Raw genomic sequence first — 21,258 nt, 5'->3', positions numbered from 1 at the left:
GGTGGCGCTGTGTGCCATTTGAAGTAACAGGATAGGTGGATGCTGGCAGCCGGCTATCTTGTGGTACAATGTGACATCGCACACATCAGATCCACACCCGACATGCAATGAGCACCTCAACCAAGGTTTCAAAGTCCTCCGACTGAAAAGACTAAGTTTATGTGCCAAAATACAAAATTGGTCAAACTATTGTAAAAGGCAACAAACTGCTCCTAACATCATGCCTTTACCTCCCCTTGTGAAAATACAATTTCGAATCCAAACACCACGTTTTGTTTCGAAATAAATGCTTCCAGTGCAGTCGGTTGCTAGGATTTAATGACGAAGAGTAATTAAAAGTGATTTAATGCTGAATGATGTAAACAGACTAACTAGCTCCTGCGAGCCAATATGATGTTTTTTAAATCAATTTGTTCTTTTTTGTTAAACTATTTCCTTGGTAACTACAATGAAACTCTCCTATTTTTAACACTTTATTTACCATCGATTATCACAAACTATCAAATGACCGCAACAGTAATGGAATCCTCAAATACAGAGGGTGAGCGCCCTCTGCTAGAGACAAGTTGTAGTGCACCCACCCCACTTATTTTTTTTTTATTTCTTTTGACCACAACTTCTGAATAGTAGAATAACTCAAAGCACGGATTAAATTATTTTTGGAAAAGAATACCACGTCTCATTAGACTCTGCCGGTATTTTGACCTTCTCTCGTCACCGAAGGCATAACACTACATAGTACGAATAAAAATATGAAGGAAACGCAACATGCAGTACCTTTCGAAAATATGTTGGCGTCAAGATGTGCAGGTAGACGACCAGCAGCCGAAGTGGAGCCTCCATTCTTGCAGTTTGGACATCAGCTTTTGCGTGGAAAACAACAAACCAACAAAACGGTTTCCTTGATTAAAGTTTGATCGACAGCCGAGTGCCAGTTGTGGGCGTGCTCGCTGACAAGCCACCTTTGTTGATATACGATAGCTCGTGAGGTACAAACAAACTCGTGTCGTAATGGTGCTCCTGCATATGTTAATTTAAACGACAAACAGCTTGAAAATATGTGCAATACTCACTTAAAACCAAAGGCGTAGGTTTGCTTTGGTGGGTGGGTAGAGGCAATATAATTTACCAACCCCCATGTCATCGTCATAGCTCCGAATAAATGTCGGAACATCTCATAAAAACAACAAATTTAAAGTAGTTTTTAAATTAATACTACCACTGCGTAGCATACTGAAATGTTACATGAATAAATATACATTTTCGCTGCATTAAAATAAAATGTTGAATATTACTACACCATCAGCCATCCCCAGTTGTTGAACTTGATATTGATATCTGTCAGTGACATAACGGGCAACAAACTTTTTTTCTCCAATGACACAATGAACTGGAGTGTGCGCCGTTGAGCTTCCATTGATAACCGCGAGAAGGCAGCAGAGCTCAAGTCCTCAATTTCGCTGCACTTCCACCTGAATGTAAAAAAAAAAGAAAAAAAAAGAGAAAGCGAGTAATTAAAGAAAAATTATTTCTAAGAATGACTTCTAAATCACTGCAGTTGAGCCGCTTGCTTCCAACGTGCGCGTGGCAAGTGGGAGGGTCCGTAGCTGGCTGCGTGTTCGGTTTGGATCCCGCACGGTCCCCGCACCACCACCGTCGCACTCATGCAATGAGCGGGTGGCTCAGTGACAAGAGCACCGACGAAGCGTCATGAATCCCGGACACGCTCGGATCCTACTCGCTGCCGTCACCTGCGTACTGCTCATCTCCGGAGCTTCGCCGAGGTCACAGCGGCAGGAGGACGCCCACCTCAGGTGAGGGTTCGGCGGACACTTTCACGCGACCACGGCGTAGATTTTTACGTTGCTTTTGAAAATCATATTTTGACAGTGACAGTGAAGAGTGTTCAGATAACATCTCCACAACCAAGTACTCTTGCGTCAAGTCCAGTGGGGAAGTTGCGACATGCTACAGGTAAGTCCATTATTGGCTTTCATTACACTGATCAACAGCAAATTTCAATCAGATACGGCAAGTGTCCTGATTTTTTACTATTAAATAAATGCCTTTAGGGTTTTTTTTTCTAGCACATCAGGTTTTTGAACTGGATTATTTTTCTTTGTTTTTAAGGTTAACCTCTAAAATCCTGCACAATACAGATTTTACGATGTATTGTAATTTATAGCTACCAGGAAAAAAAAATCCACCTGTTGCTGAAACTAACCTCTAATTCACAAAAAATTACTAAATGTATGATAGTTTTTATTATTGTTATGAGAATCTGAATTGTGAGAGAAAAAAGGGCAGATTTGGAATCAGCACCAAAAAAATCATCTTAAATTGTACTTGCATCTTTGATTAAATAATACTACAAATGTCATCATATTTACATTACCTTCATCACAACTGACCCTTTTCATTATAATTTCTGTATGTGAATCTGATGAAGCTTCTAAATGATTAATTAATAAATGATACATTTTTGTGTTTTGTGATTGAAATTGTACTGTCACATCTTTATACATGTTGAATTTACATTGTTTAAGCAAAATGAATGATGATGAATGCCAATGTAAACACTGAAAATTTCAACTTGAACTGGACTTGGCTTGTCAGACGTTTCACCTTTTACCCCAAAGTTTTCTTGACTTATGTCTGTCTGTCTGTCTTACACAAATAACAAATAACTGGTAGTGATTAAACACACAGCTAACTGTTCTTTTGCAGAACAATTACGGGTATGAGTTTTTCAAAGATGCTGAAATGCATGTGGGAGTGAGCCTCACAATTTCATGTCAGATCTTCTTTCATCAAAGCGCCACGGACCACCTCCCATCATGTTCAATCTATTGTGACAGAGCTGAGTGTTAGTGTGTTGATATTTTCTCTGGCTCCTGCGTTAAATATTGGCTCAAAAGAGGCTGTGATGGCTTTTGCTTCACAAATGCTTCTAATTGCGATATAAATGCATTACTAGTGCAATTGTGTGCCAGTGTGGCAACAACATGGGCGCTAAGTGCTGTTACTTTGCCACGCATCAAGAAAATTAAGTCTTGGCTTAACATTCTGCTTGTGATTAGTTTTTTTTTATTGTTTACATAGCGGTTTTCATGGTGGTTATAAAAGGTTTATTATCACTAGCGTAATTCTGGTTAGCTAGTTAATGTAGCATAGCAAAAGGCCATCTACTCGCTGATAAAATCATCAAATTTCATCGGCCACGCTCACATTGTTGAAACGGTTTCACCGTCACCGCGCTGGCCATGCCAAGACGAAGGCCAGATTCCACGCTAAGCAACAATGGCGGGAACAAAAAGAACACATTTATAATGTTTTGTTTATAACTCTTCTTCAGTGGGGGCGCGCGAAAAGGATGATTGCGCTGATTTATTGTGTGAGCGATGTTGGCTTAGCCCGGCCTGTAAAAAGACTTCCCCGTAAAAGACCCCTTCCCCTCTACAGCTGCAACATAATTAATGTGCGGCATGTGCAGTGGTTGCAGTGTTGTTTTTAAAAATAATTCTGCTGTTACGGAGCTTTTTTGTTTCTTTTTTTCTTATGTACACAACCCCCCCACCCCCCCATGGCTGTAGTTAGCATATGCTAGCTGTTATTTTCATCAAAAACCACTCTCACTTTCATTGACTGCAAACCACTATTGCAAATTTGATGTTGTTTAAAGCAACAGTAGGAAATAATTGAATCCCAAGGAGGGTACATGGGATTTAATTATTTAATTTTTCCTCTGTTTTGTGGACATAACACAGGTCACAGTTGTTACACTATTCTGGTTATGTTAATATTTTGTATATTTAACATAACTTCTTAACATCACAAAACTGGGTTCTTTAATTCTCTAAAAAAGAGCAATGGCGGAGCTGGGAATTTTTTCCTTATGGGTTATATGGGAGAGGGAGGTGGGAGCAAGGATGGTCAGCAAAAATATATATATATAAAAATTATAAAAAACATCTACTACAAACCATTTTGGCGGGTGTCAAATTTTCGCAGTTTGTATTTTGCATATTTTGTATTGTGGTCGCTCCCCCTATCAGTGTACAATGTGTAATGTTTCAATCAATGTTTTTTTTTTTTTTTAAATACCAGTGAGGGCTATTTTCAAGTTATGGAACGTCAACCTTTGTAAATTTTGAGCCTTATTTGATGTAAAATCAATTTCTTAAACATCTTGTTAGTTGGTCATTATAGCAACGTATCAGATTTACAAATCTCTAATCTAGACATCTGCATAAGAAATGTCTAATCATCTTCCTTTTGCAGCTTCATGGGAAAAGAAATAAAAGGTGGATTCAATTGTCTAAAAAAAACACATCTGGAAGTTTTACTCAGATATGTTTAAAAGCAGCATTACTAAAATATGTTATTTTTTTGTGCTACTAATGCAGCTAAGAAAGGATGATGGAGGGAGTCCAGGTTGTTTCTCAACTTCTCGTTGAGCAGATGTAGACACAGCAAATCATGCCAATCTGAGATGCCTGAAAAGCATTTACACTGGTTGGCAGCCTTCCTCGCCATCATAAACACTGAAACGTAGCCTGCCGAGGAAAAGTGCAACAAGCCCATATGACAATTGAGATGCAATAAATCCTCGCGATCTATTACCATTAAACGTCGTAAAACTAACCAGCCTACATTGTGTCAAAGCTTATGCCGACGTGTGACTATATCCGGGAAAAAAACTTTTCCTGTCAATAATATGGTTATTGTAAAAAGTGAGACTATTTTTAACACATGGCTATGATTTTTTTCTTAACAACTTATAGTGGATCTCGGGTTAATTTTGGCAATGCGTTTCCAGGTCAATAGCCTTCAAATTGTAATATATTCCTGTCGTTTTTTTAAGGGCTTTTAATCATAATGCTAAACCTCTGGTATTAGCTTAACAACAGGGATTTTTTTTCTCTCTTGTACATAGTTTCGCTTTTGGGTCAAAACAAACCTGAGATCATTGTTTTTGGCAATAAAGAAAAGCCTGTCAGATGAGTGTCGGGAAAATAACGACTCTTACAGAGTTGAAAGCTGAAAATATTTCAATAGCGGACCATGAGGAAGAAGAAGGATGAGGAAGAAATGGGGCTAGTTAATGATCACTGCTTTCCTTCTAGCATGCACACCTAATGATTAATTGTAATCATCACAATTAATCAGTAATAAAAACACTGTTAATTGTCATTGGTAGTGTTTGCATTGTGATTAATTACGAGCACAGCAAAACCTAAACTGAGAAATTCGTTTTCTGCACACAAACCCAGTGCCCTATAATTGTAACAGGATATTGTGTGACGTACGTTTTTAGTAATACAGAACCTGCCGATTGACTTCACAAAATGAGGCAAATTTATATTTCAATAGTACTTTTAAATAATGATTTAAAAATAATATATTAACTTTGGAAGCAATTATGTGTTAAAAAAGATGATTTGTGAATCCCTACTCATAAAATTAGAGAGAAACCTACAATTCTCAAAATGACTTTCTATGTGTGACAGTCCACAACTATTTGTATGTTCGAAAGCATTTCTATATTTTAAAAATTGTCATCATTTTTTGTGGAATTTTTCTCTTTATTTTTTTTAAACTAAAATGACGCGGTTCACTTTTTGTGGCGTTACTGTATTGCAGGTTTTTAAATTGTACATATCTAATTTTATACTCCTGATGTTTCGCTATGTCGCGAGATTCTTCAATGATCATTTTTCCACACAGACTGTAACTGCAGACTTAAGTAGCAAAAAAGTGCAAGCCAGAAGGAAAGAGTGAGTAAAAGACAGAGAATGTCCAAAGTTTGGAATCATTTCAAACTTCAGAAAAAACGATAAAATGCAATGTGCCTGCCGCAAAGCAGAACTGGCTATCGTCTACGGTCAAATAAACGTCATTGCATTGCCATTATACCGTTCCTCCACTTTTTAAAAACACTATGCTATTTTTAACTATTACAAAAACATTGTAACATTTTCTTATAAAATGTTCTTCTCATAATACTGCGATTATTCTCATTAACGTAAAATTTATTCTCATTATAATTACAGAAAATGTTCAATACATTAAGGCTTGCTCCTAAAGTACTGTGACTTCTGTCATCATAATACTACTGTTTTCTTATTATTGTGACTTGTATTATAAAAAAATATCTGTTAGAAATATTTATGACTTTTAATCGTGTAAAATCGTTGTCTTGTAGGTTAACGATTTGTTATTTTAAAATTAAGTGCCTCATAATTCTATTCTCCCATTAATAATATTGTACTTTCGAATCAAGATCTGATTGATTAGCTGCAAGTGAGAGATGAAGACATGCTTGATTTGCATTTATTGCTGCTCCTGGTGGGGGTGGGGGAATTAAAGCCCAGACTTGTATTTCCTACAGTGAGGAGGATGCAGAAGGAGTGCAAGTCATCACCCTAGCACAAGGGAGGACATGTTAGTGTTAAAGAGCATTCCTTTGTGACAGATATGGACACCATGGAACGGCAAACATGCCGTTTGTTGCTTCGTTATATTGCTTGAACACAAGTGACCACCATGGAACATTCCTGGGTTTTCCTTAAGGGCGCATAAAGGTAACCGAGCCAATTTTGCGCGTGGAAGTGGATTTACCGATTTACCCTGGTCTGCAAAAAAAAAAAAAATCAAAGTCGGGAATCGGTTCCACGGCAAAAGTCTGTGATTGGCCACATTTGTCTTGTTTGAAGCCAAAGGTAAAATACATCCTGGTTGCTCACCAATTTGGATTCAAAGTGGATCGTTGAGTATGCATAAATCTAAATCCTTGACAACTATGTCACAAAAAATGGTCGACGGGCCACAAATTGCCCCCGAGCCACAGTTAGACCACCAATGCTGAAGCAGTTTGTCTAATTCACGGCTCGATTTGACTTCTACTTAGAACCTTCGGTCCCCCAGACCATTATTTATCAGTCTTGGGTTGGGAACCAAAGGAGAGCCTGAGTCAGTTTACAATTCCATTGTCAAGTTGTTTTGCTTTTAAGGTTAAATTGCTGCTAAGACTGCCTTGGCAACTGCTACGGATTCATCAAGCAGGGACTGGATGCGATCCCGGTTGACTTAAGACTGAAGGCAGACTAGACCCTGGCTCAGTTGCTAGTGAATCGTAGGGTGATTGTGAATGGACCGTTGAGTGTCAATCGATCCAACGCCATGACAGCTATGCGAATGACTGCACTACCCCCCCGGAGTTAGACTTCCACTTTTCATTCCTGACCAGATGTATGACAAAAATGCTATTTTTAAATATGGACTTTATATGTCAACTACAGTTGACATTTGCATTTTTGCAGCTTAGCATCCGCGCGTTCCATTTTTTTTCAATATTTCTTTCATATTTGACATTTTTCACAGAGTGATTTCTAAATATGCGCCATGGCTCTATGAAGATTGGGAAATACTGAATTACACATGATCGGAAACCCAAGTGATTTTGGATATCTGACAGACAATAGTTGAGTCATAGGTCAGCTTTTAGGGAGTTAGGAATTCTAACGGAAACAGAATTTCGACAGCTATTCAGACGGCCGTTATTTTTTCAAGACAAAACAAGGAATTGCAGTGATTTTGATTGATGGCTGAAATCAAAGATCAGTTAGGTTGCAGAGTATGGCCAGTTGCAAAACTTGAGATGTTATATGGCGTTTGCGAAATCCGACTTTCGTCATCCAAAGTTCTCCATCTGCTGTTCCCCCTCTTAAGAAAAAGATATCATCTGGTGGAAAAACAGTAACAATCGTCAGTATTTTTTTAACCTGCAATCTAATAATTCCAGCGAATAATGAGGACACGGATGAGGGAACGTCAATACGTCAAAGGAATTTTACATTAAGAACAGGGAAAATCGCTCCTGTGGTATTTTTAGATGAACCAGTGACCTCTATGAAGTCTTTTTCCCCCTGGTGGTTCTCTGGCCTTTAAGATGGATTCAGATTACTATGTTGTTGTTTTTTTGTATTCCCATAAACCGCTTATCTTCAGGTGTGCTTTAGCAAGTTTGAACTTGTTGAACTTGAGCTCCTCATCTTCTTTACCATTACGTTATATAGGACCTGAATACATTGCGCCTCCAAATACCGAGACAGTTTATGGTGAATGTCTTGATTTAATATCCCATAACATCATCCTCTTTACCAGTCATGGAGGAGGTTGATTTGTAAGTGACATGATGCGAACCCCCACAGTGTAAACCGAGCAAGATGCACTTCAGTGCATGTTTACATTTTTACTCGACTATGCCAAGATCTGCTGAGACGGTTTACAGTGACAACTTGATTTAATATCTGTTGCATCATCTTCTTAACCTACAAGGTTTAATGTACATGAAATGTGTACCTGAATGAGGAGCTGCATACTAGTTAATTTGACTCAAGTGTGCCGAAAATTAGCAAGACGGTTTATAGAAAGTCATTGCTTCACAAACATGCAATTAATTTTAAATCTAGGCCATGTAAACATATTAAAAATCAAACACGCGAATGTTACTATTTCTGGTGAACAAAAACAAAAACCGTTTCACATTTTCGCACACCCGGAATTTATTCTCGCTGTTTTTGTGTCATCACGTTGACACATTACGTGACTAAATAACTACTTTTTGTGGTTTATGTGATGTGCTGGCTCATCATTCTTTCTAGCGCGTTCCCCTCGAAGATAAACCTTCAACACGCCGTCGCTTGTATAACCTCGTCATTGCCGTTTTTTTTTTTACTTGGGGTATTAAAAAGATTCATTCGTAGGAACAGAATGTTTTACAGTGCATATGAAAAAGGGGAGTGTGGCTAGAGTGCATACAATACCATAGAGGTTTTAATAGACGGAATACCTGCAGATTCCATAAAAAAAGACGAGTTGGATGAATTCCATTTTATAGGTTTTGGCATAAATATAGACTATAAAAGACGAGTGAACATGAGGAAAAACAGTGTGGCCAAAGTATAGAAAGTGAGGATTGGACACAGATCTTGTTATTAATATCTCTTTCTTATAGTGTCAATCAAAAGTGAGTATTTTTATATTTTAAAAGCCACTTTGGTTTGACTACAGTAATGGATCTCTCTCAGAATAACAAACAGAGATGTTAGGCAAGAAAATGGCAGCCACCATATTTGTGGAAATGATTCAATTATGGGTTGATTGGTTGTATATTTGAGGTCACATATACACACATTCAAAGTGGGCCGGTTAATCAGGTGGGAGTCTTTTTAATATTGTGTATCGCCAGCAGACGTTGAAGACAAATAATCTGAAAATGTGAGCATTGGTCTGTTGCTTTAGTGAGACGGTGGAAGAGAGAAAGTATCGGCATGCACAAAGTCCATCACACAGGGCTTCAACCATAACATCACGAACATGTGTTGACTATTCTACCATAGTCTAATCTAGTATACTATTATAGTAATCTAGTTTGGTCTTTTGTAGTCTATTTTAGTTTAGTCCAATCCACTGTAGTCAAGTCCAGTCAAGAGTAGTCTAAACTATCCTAGTCTAGTGTAGCAAATCTAGTGCATAGAGTTTAGTCTAGCCTAGTTTACGCTAATTTAGTGTAGCCTAGCCGAGAGTAGTTTCGCCCAGCCCAGTCTCGTGTAGACTAGTTTAGTATAATCTGGTGTAGTCAAATCCAGTTTATTCGCGTGTTGTCTATTTTAGTCTATTCGAATGCAGACTAATGAACGCTAAACTACCCTAGTACAGCCTGTTATTAACTATTCTGTGGTGTAGTCTAGTCTACTCTAGTGTCATCTACCCCAATCCAGTCTAGTGAAGTCCAATGAAGTCTAGTCTAATCAAGTCTTATCTCGTCAAGCGTAGTCATAGCATGTCTTGTCTTGTCTGTTCAGGTCAAAAAAGGCCGAGTTTCTTTTGTTTTTTGTTTTGCTTGTATTGTTTCAGGCTACTGACCTGCTTTTCCTTAGGACACCGTTGTTGTTTTAAACTTCAAGCAGATTGAAACATCAACTCCTCCCTCCACGTCTGACTGAAGTCATGGTGTGTCAACACCAGTCCACGAGAAATCATTTTAAACAGAAACATTCCTGAAAGAAAAACAGATAATCTTGTAGAGTTGTTTTGGATGTTTCCTAACCCCGCTTGGTTTCTCCACAAGGGGCAATCTTGTGAGCATTTTACCTTAATGCTAATTTAATAAAAGATGCACAGTTGAGGGAAAGTGAACACGGATATGGATCTGGTTACTCTCGTGATGGCGGGGGATGTTTGTTTTCACCGCCATCGTCCCACCGACTGTTTGCTTATTCTCCTTTTGGGTCACACAGGAAGTCATCCGCGAGTCAACTCTCTCAGGGTGTCCACTCGTGGCGTCCCCTTTCCCAGAATCTTTACAATACAATACTTCATGCTAGCCAAGATCAGGCAGCACTTACTGGGAATAAAATTTACTGGCAATAAATTTTCAAGTTTAGTATTGTCTCGTCTAGTGTTTCATAATCTACTTCAGTCTAGTATGGTTGCCAGGCGTTATGTGTGCCACGCTGGTCAGATATTTGATTTGAAAATCATTTGCCTCTTGAGCGCCCCTATGTGGCGCATGGCTGGTTTGCGGCGAGGGTCAAGACAAACGTAATCAAATGCGATGGTCACGCTTTAACATTCATACGCCCCCTGTGTGCCGAGAGAAGTCGTCACGGTGTCTAGTAAGTATTCCGTAAGAGTGAGTGATTATTATTTGCATTCTGTTCCAGTGAGCATGTCTCGCAGCGCACATTTAAAGAAAACATACATTAAAAGTACATTGTTGAACCAAAATAATGTTTTCAAGCTATCATTGTGGTTTCCCTCATGTGGTTGATTTACCGTTTTACATCGAATGGTTTCCTGAAAAGAAATATGTTCATGTAAGACGAACCTCCATTTTAACATCTATCATCTGTAAAATCATCATTGGGTGTAGCGCTACCATTCAGAAACTAACTGTTGTTAATATCCTTCTAATAAATACAATTATTACTATTTTAGATTATTATAATTATTATTTTTTTTTTTTTTACCTTTTATAGTTTCATCAGATTGAACCGAGACTCCTCTGTGCCAGCTTTTCTTGTCCTTTACCTCACATCACAAGTAGGTCAAACTATAAAAGAAAAATGAGTGGCATCAATCATATTTGAACGCTGCCAAGCACAAAATAAAGGCAGTGCCCCCAATAGCTGAATAAATGCTGCAAGAATTACGGGGTCATCTTCTCTAAGTGAACACGTTGAATTGCCCTGTTCACTTATTCAGGTAATTCAAATTTTTTTTAGTGTGTATCATTTCCTGCTTGACCAACAGCAACACCTGGAAGCACTTTTTGCTTTTAGAGTGTGAGCCGGTGATGAATAATAATCGTAATGCTTTGGATCAGAATGGAGCGGTGAGGGAACCAGTCCAAGTCAGCGGGAAAGTCTTGTGTCCGACCTGCGGACAGCTGCGACTGTTTGTATTTTATTAATACATGTCAGGCGTAATGCGGCTTTAATAGACGTATTATACCCAACTTTATTTGCTCCCGTTTGGTATTTTTCAGAAAGCAGTGCTGCCGGGGGTTCAAGTTCGTGCTGGGCCAGTGCATTCCTGAAGGTAAGCGAGTCTCGCCAATTAGTTTTGATATGATCAATCAATTTGGTTATATATTACAAATTTTTGTGAAAAATATTAAAAAGGCTATTTCTATTTGTAGTGTGGTTATAATTTATGTACAATAAATATTTTGTCCTGTGGATGAAGTGAGTAGAAAATCACACGGCTAACTTTTCGTTTGTATTTTGCAGACTACGACGTGTGCGCTGGCGCTCCCTGCGAGCAGCAGTGTAGTGATCACTTTGGCCGCGTGGTGTGCACCTGTTACCCCGGCTACCGTTACCACCGCGAGCGACACCGGAACCGTGAGAAGCCCTACTGCCTGGGTGAGCCTTTCCATTTGAAAGCGAAGACATTTTTTCACGTGACAGGATGTGAAAATAGTATGTTGCTACAAAAAAGATGAATGTTGCATTGCATCTGATTAAGCAGTAAATAATTATTACATGCATCAGTATTTGTACCCCACACATAACAGTGGATTCCTGTATTGTTTGTTCAGACATTGATGAATGCAGTGACACAAACACGACGGTGTGCTCCCAACTTTGCATCAACACGGTTGGGAGCTTTCATTGCAAGTGCCATCCGGGCTTCTTCCTGGAGGAAGATGGGCAAACATGCAGCAAAGAAGGAAGAGGTCAGTGGCTTGTTACGTGGAGACCGGGCTGCGTGGATTTATGAACTTAATCATAGGTTTCTCAACAAAATTACCCGTATAGAAATGCAACTGCTCTCTTAGGCTAGCTTAGGAAATGCTTTAGCCGTAAATTGAGTACGGTGACGGGTTCGCAGACGGGTTAGAGAAAATGGCTTCAGCAGTGAAGAGTTATGATTTTTTTTTCTGGTGATATTAATCCCCTGGTGGACTAACTGTTTACTTTTGTCATAAAAAATGTGAAATGTCTTTCTTAATTCAAATTAGAGTGCATTTTTTCCAGTTTGTGAATTTCAGCATTTTTTAAAATGACTTATTGTCTTATATAGATCGCAATGGGCACAATCATAACTGCCCCTCAGGCCAAAGAAAAAAATATATTGTTACTGCCGGGTGGAAACAGCTCATTCAAATTAGCTGAATTTATAGAGTAAATCTAAAGTTTTGAGAATGGATTGCTCTCTTTGGCAATGCAACATGCCATTTTCTTGGTTTCCTGAAAGGTGATTCTGGAAAAGCGAACATTCTGCTCAAGGGCTGCAAAATGCCGAGCCATGTCAGCTTGGGTGGTTGAATAACTCAGGGCTGATGTAAGGATGTATATATATTTTTTTCAGTTATGACTTCTTTCAATTCCATGCAGTATAATAAACTTAACAGTTAGAAAGGGATGTTTTAATGCAAACAGTAAGTGTTGGGGTTAAGCAGGGACATTTTATGTCCTCATTGGTGGGGACGTACGTGTGTGTGTGTGTGTTGTGTGTGTGTGTGTGTGTGTGTGTGTTTGTGTGTGTGGGTGGGTGCACCTGGTAGTCATTACAAATGGCACGTCAGAACAGTTTTTCCTCCCGAGCGTGAACTTTGAACCCTTGGACTCCGGGGTCCTTCTACGGTTTGCCTTGATGCTCTTGAGGAAAACATCACAAAGGACCTGGAAGATTAAAAATAATAATAATAAAGATGTTCACGCCCATTCCGTCGGCAATGAGGCGGTCCTTCCTCCCGAGGGTATCTCCCCAAAAGCTACGTGGTCCCGACACTGTCAATCTGCCATTTAATGTATGCGTGTGGAAACAAAAGCAAGCTCTGTACGTCGACCTTTTTCACGATTGTTACTCTGATTATCCAACCAGAGGGGCAAATGGGAATGGCGGTGGAAAAATTCTGGCAAACGGGTCCCCTCAAAGGGGCGACCCAAGACTGACGGCTGGCTCGCGAGGTGTGATGTCACGAGGTGTGATGCCTGCTCCTATACTTGTCAATTAAACGGGAATCATACTAATTTGCGTCGGAATGTGAGTCACCAATAGTGAAGTGTGTTTTAACAATATATATATAAAAAATAACAGCAATGATATCATCAACAGTGCTGCATCATGTCTTGGAGACATCTGACAATGTGATGAACACGGGGACCTGCTCAGCCACGTGTGATGACTTCCAGCAGATCAAGACCACCGTGTTGCAGCTAAAACAGAAGGTGGGCGCCCTAGATGTCTAACTTTGAAAAATTGAAATCTTATCAATATTATACAGTGAACCCCACGATAATAATACTTTTTTTTTTTTTTTTTCCAATGGATTTTTACAAATCCGCCGTCCCTTGAGTATAAAACCAAATTATGGCGCAACATGCCAGCAGCACTGAGATCAACTGGAATATTTTTTTGATTGGGTTTGATTGGGTCGAACATTTTAGTTTAGCAGTTTCTTACAGTAAATAACTGCGAGCACACGGTAAACCATAATCCACTTTAATGTGTGCTAACTAACTTCCATTTACTATACGTCTTCATGATGGAGATCTGCAGAACCCATTTACTCCCACCTTTATTTTTCCACACAGTTTTGACAGTGCGAGTCACACATTAACAGCCCCCTGGAGATGTAATACACTACATTATTTCATCCTTTTGTTTTTTTTTTTTTTAAAGAGAGATAAAAACGCCTGGACACATTTCACTTCACTTGATGTCTTTCTCCAAGTGCGAATGAGACAGGAAATTAACAGGGGAAAAAGACAACGGTAGACTCGCATTTCACCGCAAGGAATCCTGTCTGCCACTTCTGGCGCTTTGGATCGCATGATTAATTGCTTCCTGTCACGTGGTACTTTAGTACCATACATACTGGACAGACATATAAAATAATGCGTGACAATGATTATTCATCTTCATTCATGCATCATTGTAAAATATTAACCGACTGACTTTTTCTTTCATCAAGATACTGTCGAGCAGTTCTAATGTTCCAGAGCAAAGGACCAACGACAAAATCCCAGCTACCTTTTTAACGGGACCGCCGGGCCTGCCTGGTCCGCCAGGTAAACGTGCATCTTATTGCACCGTTAAAGCAACATTAACTTTCATAAACACGTCTGGTTTTGTTTTTTTGTTTAGGAGATCCGGGACCCAAAGGAGCACCGGGTCTTGTAGGACAATCAGGGCCCTTGGGCCCTCCTGGACCAAGGGGCTTGATGGGTCCCATGGGGCCCACACCAGACTTGTCCCACATCAAACGAGGCTCTCGGGGACCTGTGGTCAGTTGATACTATTCAGCCATTTAGCCTTGTAAAATTATATATTGGCAACATTTAATTTTCATAAAATTGCTTCCATAATAGTAAAAGAAAAATACGGACTTTTTTCTCATGATCTCATAACTTCATTTCACAATTAAATAGATGATCATTAAAGTGCAACTCATTTACAGTATGAGCTCACATGCAAATATTTGGAATCAATGTATGGTTATTAATAGCGTCGTTAAGATCCGATCCATTTCATCTGAGCCTGAAATGCTGAAACGTTGACCTTTGGAGCTAAGAACAATGAAAGGTTAATCCTTTGACAAGTGGTTTTCTTTGGCCGGGTTGCCTTCTCTGCCCGCGAGCGTCATCCTTTCATGTTGATTAGTATGACCGGGACGTGGACCAAGAATGCGCAGGGTGCCGTTGTGCATTGCCATATTGATGAATGACACTATCAACACCTGCAATCAGACGAGCCGGCGGCGTTAACGGGGCCAAAAACTCACAAGGCCCTCCAGTGAGCATTCGGAGGTTTTTAATTACTTACGTTCGTCTCTGAAAACCTCTTAATCCTCGTTAGAGGTGTGTCGATGTATTGGGGAAAAGAATCGTATTTCACGCAAAAATCTAAATTGAGCATTAAGACCTGTGGTATGAAGCTAGCTTAAGAGAGCCTAGCGCATCATCATGGCTAAGCACTATTACAATTCCTAACATGAGCTGTTGTCTTTATCCAACAGGGGCCTCCGGGAGCACCGGGAAAAGACGGGCACAAGGTGACGTAAAAATTCAACTGCGGTTAACAGAGGTCAAGTGTCAACTACACGGCGATAATTATTCACAGTCCAAGTTGCTAAATCGGATTTAAGACGGATGACTGATTGTACATGACGTCTGTGATTCACTCAAGTGCAAACGTGTTTCTTGCCCCATGAAAATCACAAGTCAGCCCGCAGGGGGTTAACACTTTAGAGTTGTTCAAGTGGTCATTAACTTTTTTCCTGATCGGTGTTAAGAAAACCCTGCGGACCACTCGGCACGTCTGGAATATTTCAGGATCTTTTTCGTAAGGGAACTGGAATGGTGTTCTTTGCTTCACCTCGACAGGAAACCAAAAGGCTTCAAGATGCTCCAAACTTTAGATCAGGATGTCTGTTCGCATTTTCTGTTTTCTGTCTCGTTTTTTATTTTAATCAGACATGAAAAAATACCACTAACTGTATATAAAAGCATTTTTGGTTACTCTTGGTATTGAAGCAATCTTATAATAGTTTGGTGAGCTTAATTGTTGGGACTAATGTCTGACTCGTTCTCGCCATTTTCCGGTGTCAATACTGATATATTGTAAATAAATAAATATGTTTCATGTTGAATGAGGGAAGCAGGCGGAGCTGATGCGCTTGCTCTTGGCTTGCCTTCATGCAACATGTGGCAAAAATGATGGTTCTATTGATTTTTGATAAAGTTATGACATCTTTTGGAACTGTGCCGCTTAGTTTAATACCGATTTGCTGGGCTAAGCGGCTCGTTGGTGTGGTCCAATTGAGGTGCCTTAGCTACACACAATTTTCCCGCAACGGAGATGTTTGTGTGGATAGATCGGAGGGTGATGCTAATCTGTCTCTCCGAGTAACAAATCCAAACCATCTGCCAAAACACTCACAGCCCCAGCGTGACCCCCCTCTGCCCCTGCGAGCACGCCAAACCACCTCAACAGTCAGGCAAACGAGCGCTACCGTAGATCAACAGTGATTCTTCACAGTTGCTATTGCGCTCGTTAGAGAAAAAAAAAAATCTACAATATTATGGATTCCTCTCGCGATCCCCTATACTCAAATTCATTTAAACTAAATATTTGTTTCTTTACACTACAGGGGGAGCGAGGAGCACCCGGGCCAGCTGGACCTCCAGTAAGTATCGCCATCTAAATCCAAATTAAAGTTCTGAGTAAGGAAGATCACTTTTTGTCACTGTTATTTATCTGTTTGTCATTGTCGACTTTTAGGGCCCTCCAGGCTCTTTCGACTTTCTACTATTGCTTATGGCTGACATCCGCAATGACATCGCCGACCTGCAGATCAAAGTGTACGGCCGAGCGCCCGTCTACCCGGGGGAGGAGCTCCCTGTGATGCCTGGCGCCTGGCGAGACAGCCAAGACATGGGCTCGGGCGAGGACTTCCGAGAGACGATGTCACCGCCGCACTCCAAGAGGACCCGCAAGAGAAAGCCGCCGCGAAGCAGGACAGACAGCAATGGACTCTAAATAGTCAATGTGAGATGTAAATATCGTATTATTATTTAACTATTTTTATTAACAGAATGTATCAGATGCCTTTTGGATCACAGATGTTTATTTTTCTAGATTGTATGCAAGATAATGGTTATTTTTAAACGTTTTTTTAAACATCCTTCCATGGGGTTAAGCTGAAAGTCACAACAGCAAAATGTGGCGCCTTTGAGGAGCTGGAGTGACTATGTGAGTTTGACTGTTTGCTGCACTAGTAACTGTGCATGGGGCACTAGTATGTCAAGGTGCCACAAAAGTATTCATTGAGTATTATTTTTTTATTAAAATATGATTACATCCACTTATTATATGCGCTGTGTCAGAAGTTCAAAAGGCCGTATTGGGCCCTCTTTGGGACTTCCAGCTGCGTCGGGATCCAGCTAAGTTTTTTTTTTCTTCTAAAGTCATAAAAGTTTGTTGTTGTTTGAACTTTTTTTGCTGAACCTATTGACGTTTGGATGAAGAAAAATTCTAATCTTAGGAGCTAAATGTCATTGTTGTTTTCTTGAAAAACAACCTGGCAAGAAAACTGTAAAGTGCCCCGTTGGTGTCATTCATCACTTGTGCTTCTACGTGTTTCCAAAATGGAGACTTAAGAAAATAATGGAAATAATCGGCGCCAGGGTCAAACTGTCACCAGAATAAAACATTTAAGTAGCATTTTAGTATTGTTAACTGTCCTACAAATAAGTTAACTTATTGAATACTCAACATAAGCAGCTTCAATGAGACAAAAGTAGTGCTTTGCCGCCAAATTGTGGCATCTAAAGATTATGTGTTATCTTGGGGAGGGTGGGTTTCACAGATTTTTCTCCAGCCATAATAGCTTGGATTTACTATATACATGCCATAAAAACATTAGCAATATTTGTGACAATTACAGAGAAGGCAGCAATCAAACTGGAACACTTATTTTTAATTAAAAGTCTACAATTTGTTGCCTGCTCACGTTAACAAATTTATGGCACCATGTCCATTCCTTTAAGCCACTCTAAATTATGACCCACTTGGGCTTTAAGTGTTTTTCCAACAGCATATTTCTACTTTACAGCATGTTTCTGCAGGTTTGACGGACGTTTCATTACAAAGACCGCTTTGATTTAGAAAAACGTAAACTTCATCATTTGAGGTGACATCTAATCTCATTCTAGTTGTTCAATTTACGGCTGCTTTGGCAACTATACTATAAACCATGTAATCTTTAGGTTTGTGCCATGACGTCATTATATTGCACCCCGGATGCCCCCAAAGTATGAAGAGTCTCAGTACCTCTTGAGAGCCACTAGATGGCGGTCGTCGCTCACAACAAACTGGATGGTGACATGACAGCTACAATTCAAAGTGGGGTTCAAAGAACCACAGGCGTCCAAGTGGGGGTCTGCAAAAGAAAAATTGCAATGAATGATTGTTGTATAAGTTTATTTGTTAATGCGAAGGGTTACCAATATGATACACAAGTCTGAAATAAAAAAATGAGCAAGTTACTTTTGATATTATTGTATGCCATTATTAACAACTGATGATATTCATTTGTGTGAAGACAAATAAATCCTAGCTTGTATTCACATTTTCAAAGGATCATTTGCGCAACGTTCCTAGGAAATCACAACAAGCCACCGACTATTCATGTGGTCCTTGGAGGCCACCATGTTGGTGACCTTTGCAAAAATAATTTAAAAAATAAATCACCGAAATAAATGTTCATGTGATTTTTTTTAAAGTAGTTGTGACTTGTCTTACTGATTTTGCTTTTATGTAGTTATACAACTTGACAGCCTGAATTGTCATCCGCCATTATCACAACAATGACGTCAGTGTAATGATCAACACTATCCACCCTTTCCAAGTTGTCTTTATTTGTGTAAACAAACGACAAACCATGACATCACTGTTGCGGGTCGTGTCTTTGTGTCCGTAATGAGCCCATTTTCCGAGCATGCGTTTGATTAAAATGGCGGCCCCCGCTATTGAAGAACGCCTCCCCTAACAAGCTTATCTTGTTAGAGGAAAGTTGGCACTTCATTTCCCTCTGCAAAAATCTCTTGTGGAAGTAATTAATCGAGGGTAAGCCTTAAAAGATTCCAAATATTTACTGAAGTGGACCCTTGTATCCTAATTATATCTCCCCCCCCACCACCACCTCCCCTCGTTATTTAGCCCCCCCCCTAAAAGAGATGCACCGCTTGAATGGGAGAAAATTAGTGTTACCCAATTCATTAATGAATGCGTTTAGCATGGGCAGCAAATTAAGCGCTCCAAAAATCCTCCATTCAGGGAAGATTATGATGTAAAAAGGGGAAAAAAAAGAAAAATACATTGCTGCAGCGAGGAGACAGTGCAAATGCGCTTCTAATGAGGTGAAAGGCACCCCCTTAACATCCATCTGCCCCCACCCCCCCCCCCCACCCTCCTTGTTGAAGGAAGTATGGAGAGAGTGGAGGCGGACAATAATAAGAGATTGCAAACAGGTAAAAGAGGATTGAATGGCTCTCTTTCTGGGACTCCTGGGGGGCCCCTGGGCCCTGTCAGCACAACAACACTTGGCCCTGGAGAGAAGCCCCCGCTACCCCACCACACCCCATCTGGTGTTGTGAATGGCCAAGTTTTGTAACACTGGATCGACACACACACGCACACACACACACACGCACGCACACACTCTTGAGTTATCTTTACTCTGGCTTTGTCTAGTCTAATTGGAGCTGATGAGGCCCCTAATTGGTCGCTTTTTCACAAGGCCCGCCCACTTCAAACCATGGCGAGCATGAGCGGAGTTAATGAGAGGCCTGAAGAGTAAAAAAGAAATCTGTTTCGGCAAAGGGAAGAAAGGGAAAGTTGAGGGTATCTTTTTTGAAAAGACCTGGCAGGGCACACTAAAAGGGGGCAGGCGGGGGCACCAGCCCCCACCACACTTCTGCACATAAATGGACAGGGGGGGGGGGGGGGCATATGCCATTGTCGTTGTTGCTTAAATAATGAGCGTGAAGGTTGCTGCTGAAATGAATGTGCCAAAGTCCGATGAGTGGTCTAACCCACTCCAGGCCGGACCACACTGGACCTTGTTGGAGCGAAGCCCCCTCCAAGGTGGGACCCTGGGCCATTGTGAAGATGGAGCATGTGCAACACTCAGCCACTTTTATTGGGCTAATCTTTTTTGGGAAAATGTTTTCTTCTATAGAAACACCATTAAAAAAAAAATCCTCATCATACTTTACAGTACTTCATCAAACATTCCAATACACAAAAAACTACATTGAGTGACTCAACCATAAAATATGTCTAGGGAGATGTTGATAGTCCATTTGTATGGATCATGCATGACGGTTCGTGTGACATGATGCATGATGCTCGAGGGCCGCTATCCTGCATGTTTTAGATCTTTCCATCCTCCAACACACCCGATTCAAATAATCACGATCTTTATCTGGCTTTTGCAGAACTTGTTGATGAGCTGATCATTTAATCGAGATTATGTTCTCTGATGGGCTCATTCACTTGCGAGGATTTAGAAGGCTGTGATCTAATATTCATAAGACCAATTCTATTTGAGTGGGCTGGTCATAGCATTGGTTAATAAATAATAAGATTGTCATATAACCCAGTTTGTATATCAATGATAATCAAAGATAAATACTACTTTGAGACTAAGTGGTAGGATGAGATACGTTTTTGTTTTCTTTACTTCCGCTGTGTTATTTTCTACATTGATTTACACATGACATGTTGACGACAAAACGTATAATTGACTGGCCAAATATTTGCGCTGGCTACCGGGATGAGCTTTTCACAGGCACCGCTGACCCATTAACATCTAGCAGGTTGGCATTGTGTTGAGCTAAATTGATCCATTAGCATGGCTTTTGTCATTTTAAATCCCACGTTTGGCCTCAAAGGAGTGCGGGTTTAACTCCCTAATGAGGACTTTGGGCACAAAGGCACAGAGGACTCTTATTTATCTTATTCTCTAAATCCACTGAGCGTTTACGGTGCGCTTCGCAAAATTGACAATTTATGACGTCCAATACTGTGAAAAAGAAATACCCTGTACAAAGTGTGGTTGTTGTTGCAGTGATGTACAATCCAATATATTTTTCCCAAATATATATATATATAAAAACATGTGAAATATACATACGTAGTATCTAAGAAAGAACGATTATGGCATTTTTAACATAA

General features: G+C 40.0%; 1 protein-coding gene and 1 long non-coding RNA gene across 6 annotated transcripts in view; one reads left to right on the top strand and one right to left on the bottom strand.

The window, feature by feature from the left end:
- LOC125979967 (uncharacterized) overlaps positions 1-21,258 on the bottom strand; it is a 71,992-nt gene that overhangs the window by 5,444 nt on the left and 45,290 nt on the right. For 4 of the 5 annotated variants that reach the window (XR_011088021.1, XR_011088019.1, XR_011088018.1 and 1 more), the window contains exons 5-9: positions 18,352-18,460; positions 13,072-13,196; positions 11,037-11,119; positions 9,931-10,064; positions 778-1,472 (exon numbers count right to left, since the gene is read on the bottom strand). This is a non-coding gene — a long non-coding RNA (uncharacterized lncRNA). The remainder of the gene's footprint in view (positions 1-777; positions 1,473-9,930; positions 10,065-11,036; positions 11,120-13,071; positions 13,197-18,351; positions 18,461-21,258) is intronic. The other variant, XR_011088017.1, reaches the window with a different exon arrangement.
- Positions 1,562-17,202, top strand: ccbe1 (collagen and calcium binding EGF domains 1). The gene is made up of 11 exons (XM_049738877.1): positions 1,562-1,814; positions 1,891-1,974; positions 11,555-11,607; positions 11,799-11,933; positions 12,110-12,247; positions 13,633-13,745; positions 14,492-14,588; positions 14,665-14,804; positions 15,536-15,571; positions 16,670-16,705; positions 16,801-17,202. Exons 1-11 carry the CDS (start codon positions 1,711-1,713, stop codon positions 17,056-17,058), a joined length of 1,194 nt encoding a protein of 397 aa, XP_049594834.1. The 5' UTR covers positions 1,562-1,710; the 3' UTR covers positions 17,059-17,202.

The sequence above is a fragment of the Syngnathus scovelli genome, chromosome 13, assembly GCF_024217435.2.
Source record: "Syngnathus scovelli strain Florida chromosome 13, RoL_Ssco_1.2, whole genome shotgun sequence".
NCBI classification, from domain to species: Eukaryota; Metazoa; Chordata; class Actinopteri; order Syngnathiformes; family Syngnathidae; genus Syngnathus; species Syngnathus scovelli.
The sequence above is the reverse complement of the archived record's forward strand: the minus strand, read 5'-3'. Positions and strand labels throughout refer to the sequence as shown.

Bases quoted from the DNA above. Each gene is read 5' to 3' on its own strand.
- ccbe1 (XM_049738877.1), top strand. From the start codon at position 1,711: ATGAATCCCGGACACGCTCGGATCCTACTCGCTGCCGTCACCTGCGTA. The intron at 11,608-11,798 runs GTAAGCGAGTCT...TGTATTTTGCAG, and splicing joins GGGCCAGTGCATTCCTGAAG to ACTACGACGTGTGCGCTGGC. The intron at 13,746-14,491 runs GTGGGCGCCCTA...TCTTTCATCAAG, and splicing joins TGTTGCAGCTAAAACAGAAG to ATACTGTCGAGCAGTTCTAA.